Source organism: Octodon degus, unplaced genomic scaffold, assembly GCF_000260255.1.
Source record: "Octodon degus isolate 3935 unplaced genomic scaffold, OctDeg1.0 scaffold00021, whole genome shotgun sequence".
Lineage (NCBI taxonomy): Eukaryota > Metazoa > Chordata > Mammalia > Rodentia > Octodontidae > Octodon > Octodon degus.
The window spans coordinates 6,576,038-6,586,572 of NW_004524597.1; the positions used below are offsets into that span (position 1 = coordinate 6,576,038).

At 52.7% G+C, this 10,535-nt stretch overlaps 1 protein-coding gene across 1 annotated transcript; it reads left to right on the forward strand.

Moving 5' to 3' along the window:
* Positions 1–2,814: 2,814 nt before the first annotated feature.
* On the forward strand, positions 2,815–9,971 carry Nagpa (N-acetylglucosamine-1-phosphodiester alpha-N-acetylglucosaminidase). Its single transcript, XM_004627791.2, has 10 exons — positions 2,815–2,947; positions 3,049–3,504; positions 4,457–4,596; positions 5,668–5,776; positions 6,092–6,220; positions 6,642–6,847; positions 6,924–6,971; positions 7,752–7,853; positions 7,942–8,005; positions 9,186–9,971. Exons 1-10 carry the CDS (start codon positions 2,862–2,864, stop codon positions 9,394–9,396), a joined length of 1,551 nt encoding a protein of 516 aa, XP_004627848.1. The 5' UTR covers positions 2,815–2,861; the 3' UTR covers positions 9,397–9,971.
* The last annotated feature ends 564 nt before the right edge of the window (positions 9,972–10,535 follow it).

Genomic DNA, 10,535 nt, shown 5'->3' on the forward strand with positions numbered 1-10,535 from the left:
CCCTTGGCCCTCAGGATGCCTCAAGGATTTCTTTCTAATTGTCTCACAAGCAAAAAATTTACTGAGACAGACATGTATCTTTTGAGAAGTCAGATGAACATAAATAGATTAGTAGGGAATTATGCCCACCTGCATCCTTCCTGAAATTGGGATGGATTATTCACTGAAGCCTGAGTCAGCACATTCCAGAAGGTTTTAAATTACCAAACCAGGGAAGTGGCTACAGGAAAACCTGTTTACAAATCACTTTCAAGAAAACACACCTAAACTGGGTGTGGTGGCATGTGTTATAGTCTCAGAACTCTTGGAGGCCAAAGCAGGATTTGAAGTTTGAGCTCAGCCTAGCAATTTAGCAATTTAGCAAGACCCTGTCTCAAAATAAAAAATAAATCAGGGTATGGTGATGTGCACACCTGTGATCCCAGCACTTAGGAGGCTGAGGCCAGATTGGCTACATAGTGAGTTCTCAAAGCTAGCTTGAACTACATAGTAAGATGACCTTGGCTCAAAAAAATAAAAATAAAAAAGTAAACTTAAAAAATAAATAAAATTTTAAAAGGTGTGGGATATAGCTCATTGTGAAGGCTCTGGGTCCAACTCTCAGTACTGAACAAATAGAATGTCCAAGTTTTAGTAGGCGTCTGTTTTGGCCAACTGGCATCTCTACATACATGGTTCCTACAGTGAGGGGAGGGTGTCTCAAATGTGCTCAGTGGACCTGAGGACCACCTACCAAACACAGTGTATATTACAGAATCCCCTGTCTGCAAAAACCTCAAAGCCAGATTCTGGGATATTGTAAATACCCTCACAGTCTTTTGGATCACTAATGCCACACAACACAGACAGAAGACATTGATCCTGTTAGAATTCCTTTAAAAAGGCTTTACATATACAACTGTGGCTTTTCAGAAGGATAAACTGATGACCCTATGTAAAAATCAAACTTCTGTGCAGGACAGCAGAAGGAGTGAGAACCAGGGTCATGATCTCCTTGAAAGCCTGAGAGAAATTTGCATCAGTTGCCCAGGAAGGGCGGTCACAACTTTGCTGTTCCATGCCCTCTCTCCTACCCTCTGGTGGTAGCCAGCAATTTTAGCCCTTGCTTTCCTATGGTTACATCGCTTGAGCTGCTGCCTTACCTCTTCATTGGGCCATGTTTCTTCCTTTGTGTGTACCCTGTCTCTTCTCATGAGGGCACCAGTCAAAGTGGATTTAGGATCCATTCTCCAGTATGAGGATCTACCCTTAACTACCGACCTCATGTTAGCTAATTAGCTCCACAAAAATCCAATATTCAAATAAGGTCATACTGAAGTTCTGGGGAGGATATACCTTTGGAAGAACACTATCCACACCAGCAGGCTGACCCTGATCACACACTGGCTCAAAGAATCAGGGGCAATGTTGCCTGCAAACAGAAAGGTCCTGGCCTAGCTGGCATCACTGTGATACCAATAGCTAGCCAGAGTGCAATGTCTCCCGGGTGCCTGTGTGTTGCACTAAAACTCAAACGCTGCCTGACCCTGAACACTGCCCCAAGATGAGGAGACTGCTAAAAAGCAGCATCTCAAAGGAAGCTTGAAGCACATGCTACAAAATAAAGCAGCTCCTTTTTTAGGGCCAGCCTTGTGGGCTCATTCAGCAGGGTTCAGGTACAGAGGTGGCAGGGCTCAGAGAAGTCTCAGATCCAGAAGGGTCCTGGGCTTGTTTTAACCCCCTGGTCTTGTCCCCTTGACATTCTTAGGCATTTTTTATTTTTGGTTTCTGTTTGTGTTTTTCTTTCTGTTTTGTGTATTTGTGTTTTTGCAGTACTAGAAAGCGAAATGTATTTGGTACAGGATCTCACTACATAGCTCAGACTTGTAGTGATCCTCCTGTTTCAGTTTCCCCCACCCCCAGAGCTGGGATTAGAGGCCTGCACTACTATGCCTGGTCTTGGTTGGTGGCCTGGGCATGCCCCGGGTGAAGCCAGCACAGCATGTGGTACCAGGAATTGAAGCCCGGTCCTTGTGCCTGCCTAGTCTGCCCTTGAATTTATGATCCTGTATTTTAGCTTCTCAAATAGCTGGCTCTCTTCTTCCAATTCGTCTCCAGCCACAATTTTGGTGTGATCTTCTCTACTGATTCCTTCTAGGACCTGTTCCCTCTCTGACTGCCTGATAATTTCTATCTAATTTAGAGGCCTATAACACTGATTTTACTTGTCCTGTGGTTACATAAGAAAACAGCCCTGGGCCGGCCAACTAGCTCAGTGGATTAAATGGGCCTACAAGCAAGCACAGGGGCCAGGGGTTTGATCCCCGGGCCTGCAGTGCCAGCCCCGCCCCGGGGGCACTCTGAGACGGCAATTGAGACTGGGCATGGTAACATGCGCCTGTAATCCCAGCTCTTGGGAAGCTGTAAACAGGCGGATCCCTATGAGTCCGATCTAGTAATGAGACCTTGAACACCCTGTAGACCCTTCCCTAAACTACAAACAAACAAAACACACACACACACACACACACACACACACACACACACACACACCAGCCCTGTTTTCAGAAATCACACTGAAGTGCAGGTAAAGGGGGAACTCTGCAACTAGGCTGCAATCAGTTCTAGAAAAACAAAAGTTTATGAATAAAGTACTAAGGCAAGTGTAAACAATCGGTAAACATGAGTAAGAGCAGTAAAAATCTGTTTCAACTTTCTCTAAATTTGAAATTACAACATGAAGTTACCTCCAAATAGTCCTTAGCCCCACCCAAAATCTCTTTTGGAGGAGAGACCTCGCGATAGCTTGGGAACTCAAGGCCGCCGAAGGCTGACATGGAGTCACGTGAGCAGGGCCCACGTGACCGAAGGTCCATGTCAACATGGCGGCCTCCACCGGGCGTGGAATTCTCTTCCTGCTTGTGCTGTCGTGCTTCCTTCGGGAAGCGTCCGGCGGCATCGAGGAGGGGTGAGTGCAGCTTCCGGGAGGGTGAACATGGCTCGGGAACACCCAGTTTTCCGGGTTCCTTGGAAAAGCCACCTCAGCTCACTGCCACCGGATCCCCGCAGGGCCTCCCGCGATGACGATCTGCTGCTGCCCTACCCCCGCGCGCGCCTGCGCCCGGCCCGGGACTGCACGCCAGTGCACACCGGGAGCCTCAAGCATGAGAGCTGGCCCCCGCCTCCAGCAAGCCACGAAGCTGGACCCCCGTCGGTGCGCACCTTCGTGTCACACTTCTCAGGACGCGCAGTGTCCGGTCACCTGACCCGGGCCGCCGCGCCCTTGCGCACCTTCTCGGTGCTGGAGCCCGGCGGTCCCGGAGGCTGCTCGCAGAAGCGCCGGGCCACAGTGGAGGAAACGGCGCGGGTGGCCACCTGCCGCATAGCCCAGAACGGCGGCTTCTTCCGCATGAACACGGGCGAGTGCCTGGGGAACGTGGTGAGCGACGGGCGGCGGGTGAGCAGCTCCGGGGGGCTGCAGAACGCGCAGTTCGGGATCCGCCGCGACGGGACCCTGGTTACCGGGTGAGGAGGCAGGGAAAACCCGTAGCCGTCAAGGGCACAGTGCGTGAGATTTGGGTTGTGGCCATGCCGTTGTCTCGTACAAGTCATCTAACTGAGCTGAGCCTTTTTTTCCCATCTGTAGAATGGAGATAGTAACATGGTACCTTCCCTGCAGAGTTTGTTCGTCACCCAGTGTCACTGAGCACTTGCTTTGTGTCAGGCAACTGCTCTGTTTTGGTAAGGTGACCCAGGATAAGGCCCACAGGTTGTCCTAAGGAACCTCTCCCATTACTAGGAAAAGTAAAAGCCAAGTAAATACTGGTAACAAGGTTAAGTTCAGATGGTGTGTTCAGTGAAGCAATGAACCAGGCGAACCAACTACGCATAGTGCTAACTTTAGTAGAGTGAGAAATAGGCCCCTCTGAGAAGGTGACCTTTGAGACTTAAAGATGGAGCAGGCCCAAAGATTGAAGAACTGGAGCATGAGCAAGCACCCCAGGCAGAAGGAACAGCAGGAACAACGGGCCAGAGATTCAGGAAGGCTTAGTGTGTGAGGGACCCGCGGAAGGAGTAAATTATTAGAAAGTGACAGGACTACTTAAGCGCCTGCCACAATTCTGGGCGTGAAGGAGCGGTGGGGTTGGAGAAGCAAAGAGGCATTAAGAGAAATGGGGTACTTTTGAGGGAGTGTTGGCCTGGAGATTGAGGACCATAAAGTACAAGGAGTTTGCAAAGGTATGTGTACAGGGGATACTTGAGCTCCCTGTTTAGCTTCAGTCTTGTTGCCCTGCTCTGATGACAGGGAGATTCCAAAGAGCAGCAGAACACCACAGCTGTACTGACTGCAGGCCTAGGCAGGTTCCTAGGACAGGAGGAGGAGTGAGCAAGCCAGGCTGAGATGGGAGGAAGGAAGGAGCCCAAGCCCCCAGCTGCCTCTGCAGGTGAGTGAGTCTCTCACCCTCCCTGGGTCCAGGTACCTGTCTGAGGAGGAGGTGCTGGACACTGAGAATCCATTTGTGCAGCTGCTGAGCGGGGTTGTTTGGCTGATTCGCAATGGGAGCATCTACATCAACGAGAGCCAGGCCACCGAATGCGATGAGACACAGGAGACAGGTGCGGGGGAGGGCAGTCTGGCAGCAGCAGGAAGCAGGCAGTGGGGGATGCTGTCCTTAAGGCCTTTGACAGGCGTTTATCGAGCAGGTGCTTTGCTCTGAGCACTGGTCTGGGCACTAGGGAGTCACAGGGTGTAGTCTAGAAGGTCATAGTTGTATAATCGTATAAGATGAATTAGTAAATGGTAAGAAAAAATTAGGAGAGAAAGAACAGGAGCTGTAGGCATGAGAACAGAGGAGCTCTGCAAAACGTTCACAGATCAACAGCCTTCTCAGCCCAGGAGCTTGTTATGCAAAACTGTGAGCCCACCTACTTCAGATCTTTAGCACTAGGATCCCAGAAGGGGAGGCTGAGAGTCTGTGTTTAAGGAATTCTTGGTAATTTTGTTTTCTTTTTTGAGACAGACAGACAGACTCATTCACTCACTAAATGGGCCAGTCTTGGCTCAAACTTTCAGTACTTTTCCTTTAGCCTCCCGGAGTACAAAGACTTCAGGAAGGCACTGCCATGTCTGGCTGAGCCCCCTGGGTGACTCTGATGAACACTGAAGCTGAGCAGCACTGTGACGCAGAATACTGGAGTGGGAGAGGGATGCCCTGACCCAGACCCATGCTGTTCTAGGGTGGATGGTCAGGGACTACCTCACTGAGGAGGCAGCCTTGGATCAGAAGGAGCAAGCCATGGGCAGGGCTTGGGAGGAGTACAGTTTTCAGCCAGAAGGAACAGAAAGTATAAAGGCCCTGAGGCAGAAGGTGGCTGGGGGGAGGCCCAGGAAGTGAGTTAGGATGAGGCCACGAGGTCATACCAGGACTGTGGAGTCTGTCTGTTAATGGGTTTCCACTAGAGGCTGGTGTCACGATGTACACCAAGCCCTCTGGCTGCCAAGGTGGGGGCCGGCTGGCACAGGGCAGAGGGCAGGCACAGAGACTGGAAAGGAGGCTGTTGTGCATCCAGAGCAGAGAAGGGGTGGCCTGGACTGGGAGGTGGGGACTGATGTGTGGTGAGAAGTGGGAGGCAGAGCCCTGAGGCCCCCAGAGGGCCAGATTGGCACCCAGCCCACTCTTCCCTCAGGTTCCTTCAGCAAGTTTGTGAATGTGATGTCAGCCAGGACAGCTGTGGGCCATGACCATGACGGGCAGCTGGTGCTCTTCCACGTGGATGGACAGACAGAGCAGCGAGGGTGAGTTTTGGGGACAGAGGCCTCCAGGCTGAGCTGTCCCTTATCATCCCATGACAGTATCCTCACCCACTCTCCCTTGGGAGTGTTCCCACAAAGCTGCCCTGGTCTCCACATATAAAGAGGGTTTATAAGTTCTGGGCCACTTCCAGAATTCATCTTCTTCCCTTTAGGACCCCTGTGCCACATAATAGCAAGCTCATAGGAGCAGAGTCTCCTGTGCTCACCTTGGGGGTTAGGAGAGGAAGACTGTGGGTGCCCTTTAGGCTAAGCTAAGCCTGCATGGGGACACTCAACCATGCTGCCCTTATGCTGCAGCGTCAACCTGTGGGAGATGGCAGAGTTCCTGCTGAGACAGGGTGTGGTCAATGCCATCAACCTGGATGGGGGCGGCTCTGCCACTTTTGTGCTCAATGGGACCTTGGCCAGTTACCCATCAGATCACTGGTAAGCACACCTGAACCTCCTCTGGAAGGTCAAAGTCTAGTTCTGCCTCCAGCTGAGCAATAGTGAGCCACTACTGTGCACCAAGCTGTGGGAATTTGAATTAAATTAGAGAGCGTCCGCCTGTGTTCTCAGTACTGTCCATACCATAGGGGCCAGCTGGTCAGGAAATGCCTCCCTGAGGATTGTGAAGTAAGAGCAGGGATTGAAGAGGAGGTGGCAGCCAGGTGGCAATGGGAGTGCCTTCCTACAGAGTGCAGTGTGTGCAAAGGCCCTGGTGTGGGAGGATGGTTGGGAATGGAGGAGCTTGTAAAGGGACTAAGGGTGAGAGCAGGGTAACAAGGAGCAGCCTTCATCCCTGAAGCAGGGGTCAGCTCGGGCCAGCACTGTAGCCTCTCCTCACACACAGCATCCCTCCCCACAGCCAGGACAATATGTGGCGCTGTCCCCGCCGTGTGTCCACTGTGGTGTGTGTGCATGAACCTCGCTGCCAGCCCCCTGACTGCAGCGGCCATGGGACATGCGTGGAGGGCCACTGCAAGTGTGAGGGGCGCTTTTGGCGGGGCACTGCCTGCAGCGAGCTAGACTGCGGCCCCGCCAACTGCAGTGACCACGGCCTGTGCACAGAAGGTGAGTGCTGCTGGGGCTGATGCTCCCGCCTCCCGCCCTGCCCACCCTCACCGGCCTCCTGGTCTTGTCTTGGCAGCTGGCTGCCGCTGCGATGCTGGATGGACGGGGTCCAACTGCAGCGAAGGTGAGACCCCTGCTCCCTCTCGGCCCCAGCAGACCCTACTGACTCCAAGCCCTTTGGCTGCCTGTATCTTGTCCTCTGCTTGGAAAGTGGCCTCTATCTCTGACTCTATTCACGTGTAAGTCTCTGCGGGAGGCCTGGTGCAGTGAGACATATCTGTAATCCTGCACTCTGGGAGACTGAGACCAAAGGCTCCCAGGTGTGAGTACATTCTGGCCAATTTCAAAACTTAATGAGACCTTGTCTCAAATTTTAAAGAGGCAGAGGATATAGCGTATTAGGAAGAGCATGAGGTCAAATACCACACACAAACAAGTCTTGATGTGAGTTCCTGTGGCTGCTGTGGCATATGCCACAAAATAAGTGGCCAGAGTCAAAGTAGGGGCCACAAGTCAAAGATCATGAGTAGGAGGACACACTGCCTCCACTGGCACCCCGAAAGGAAACTTCTGCCTGGAAGCAGCTCCTCTGGGTTCTAAGACTTGGGGGGCATCCATCTAGTCTCAGCCCCCTCCCTGTACAGGTTTCTTCTTTCTCTTTCTGATCCTCTCATTAAGACCTCTAGTCATAAGTGAGACTGGGGGGCCTAAATCCAAGCTGATGTCATCTTGAGATCCATGACATAATGGCAGTACACATACCCTACTTTCAGATCAAGTCTTATTCAAGATCCAGCCTTGGAGAATAGGGGCTTCTCTTTCTTCCCAGCTCTGCACACTGCCAAGCACCCTCTTTCCTTCAGAGAACAGCCTTGACCTCTGTCCTCCTGTCTCCCCTGTGCAGAATGTCCCCTTGGCTGGTATGGTCCAGGCTGCCAGAGGCCTTGCCAGTGTGAGCACCAGTGTCCTTGTGACCCCCAGACAGGCAACTGCAGTGTCTCCCCAGGTACAGGGCCCCTTGGGACCTTGGGGACAGGGAGGATGACCCTCTACCTTCAGCCTCAGCCCTTCAGCCTATCTCTGATGTCTTGCAGTGAAGCAGTGTCTACAGCCATTGGAGGTCACCCCTAGGGCAGGAGAGTTCTCCTTTTTCTCCAGGTGGGTACTTTGGTGGAAGCTGGGTATCCTCCCACTGGCCTGTGAAAGGTGGTATCCAGGGCTGTAGGAGGCCAGAAAGTGTCATCTGGGCATACAGGTGGCATTTGTCCTTTAGAAGCAGGGGGACAGTTCCAGCTGAGGCTGGCACTCCTGACAGTGCAGAAAGCTGATGAAAAGGGTCCACTGCAGACTCCGAGGCCTTCGGGGCTCCTTTTTGACACCTCTAAGTGCTCAGACTTGGTGCTGCTGGTTGCTTTGTTTTCCACACATGGGTCTCAAGGTTGAACTCCCAGAAGGCTTACTAGTAGAGCTAATGCCTCCTGAGGTCTTGGGGGAGCCAGGACTGCATTTCTAACACCATCCCAAGCAAAGCTGTTGCTGCTGGTTCAAGGACTCCGTTTTGAGAACCTCTGCACTTGTGGTTCTCTTCTCCAGCAGCCCAGGCCCCGTGCCTGGGCCCCATCCTGATTCTGGAGATTGTGTGTATACAATCCAGGCTCCCAGGCCTTATGGAGGGACACTCTGGGGGTGCTGACCCGGTGAGTCTAGGGAAGGCTGGATCAGCTCACTAGGTCCCAGCGGGCCCCCGACCTTTCATGAAGAAAGCCAGATGCAGTCTGAAAACACACAACAGGGGAGGACATGGCAGAGTTCCCAGAGCCCAAGCTCGCACTCCATCGGGTGGGAGCTCCAAGCCCCTTGCTGTACGGACCTCGATCCGTCTGTGGCTGCAGGCTGCTTTGTATAGCTGTGTGCACCCAGATGACCTCCACCTGGCTGTGAGGAAAAGCAGCCTCAGCACCTGAAGCCCTGGTTCCTTGCCAGTGCCCTGCCCTAGAGGAAGGGGCCCCTGGTGTGGAGCCCAGCTTTGATAGCATTCCCAGGAGCCCAGGATGGAAACTTGGAGGCCTCTAGGGGTAGATACACAGCTGTGTTTTATCTGGCTTGCACAATTTAACATTTAAAATGTATCGGCAACATCTGAAAGTCAGCATCAATTTTTTTTAATGGCTTATCTGGATATATCAGGGGAAGGGATCCCACATAGCAACTCTCCGATGCTCCTTGCATGGGTATTTAGCATGCTGCAGACCCCACTTGGCTCATTTGAGCAGTGTGGGCCCTGGAGGCCCCCACGTGGCTGCTCCCTGGCCCCCATTGGGTCTCTTTTTTTCCCCAGGACCACCTGGCTGGCACTCACCCTGACCCTGGTGTTCCTGCTGCTACTCAGCATTGTGGCCAACGTATCCTTGCTGCTGAGCTCCAGGGCAGAGAGGAACCGGCACCTGGACGGGGACTACGTGTACCACCCACTGCAGGAAATGAATGGGGAGCTCCTGGCCACAGAGAAGGAGCAGCCTGGGGACACCCACAGCCCCTTCAAGGACTGACCCCTGAGCCACCCAGATGACCCATCCAAAGGCTCAGAGAGCCACAGTCCAGCTTCAGCAAGGGAGAGTCCAGAGCCACTGATGGGGGCCCTGCAGGTGGCCTCTGCTCCCAGCACTCCAGACGCCTGATGGCACTTTGCCCCAGCCTTCGCCTATTCATCTGCTGGGGCATGTGCCACGCCAGCAATACAATGTCCCAGAGAGACCACGCCTGCTTCCCCACCTGCCTGTATCTGCTACTCAGAGACCTGTACCCTAGGGGGTCTGTGCTGCTGCCAAAGAGTCCCCAGTCTCCTGGGAAGAGGTGCTAGTGAGCGGAACTCACTGATAGAATCATGTTGGGCAGATCCCAGCCACCCCGCTGCACAGGGGTGAGTTACAGGTACGAGTCTCCTGGCCACATCATGCTGACCTCATCACAAATTTGCCAGCTAGAATTGTTTTGCATTCATGGGAAGCTCCTCAGGAAAAGGAAAGGCAGGAGAGATGGTGTTGCCCTTTTTATGGATCTGCTGTTTTGTCTTCCTGCTGCCAGAGGATTTTTTTATTACCTGAATAAATTGGTACTAAAAGGAGTCACCAGGAGGTGTAAGCACTCTGAGCCTCGATGTGGGAGCCCTGGAGTGCTCAAAGGTGGTCCAGTGCTTTTCTGGCACACAGGTCACTTTCCAGTGGTAATAAAATGTAGACAATATTCTAGTGGGGCCAGGGGCCTGTGTTTCCAGCAAGCCCCAGATGCTATTGGTGCCGAGTTGGACCACGTACTAATCAGGGCTTCCTCTTGGTCCTCACTGTATTTCATGGAAGTTGAGTTGGTCACCTGTGGTTTTGTTTCTGTGGGACTGAGGACTGAACTGAAGGCTTAGGCGCTGATACATTTCCCCAATCCTTTTGAATTTTTTTTCTTTTGAGCCAGTCTCAGTAAGTTGCTGTCCTCCTGCTTCCTGTTACAACCTCCCTCTGCCTCAGCTGGGGTTGCAGACATGTACCACCATGGGCTTAGTCACCTCTATTTGACATCAGGGAGTCCCACAAACGCCAGGTTGGTTTCTCTTTAAAAGAGAGCACTCCAGAAACCCTGGCCAAGTGGTGACTCTGCCCCTGGTCAGAGCTGCCTTGCAGGCATTGCAGCCCACTAG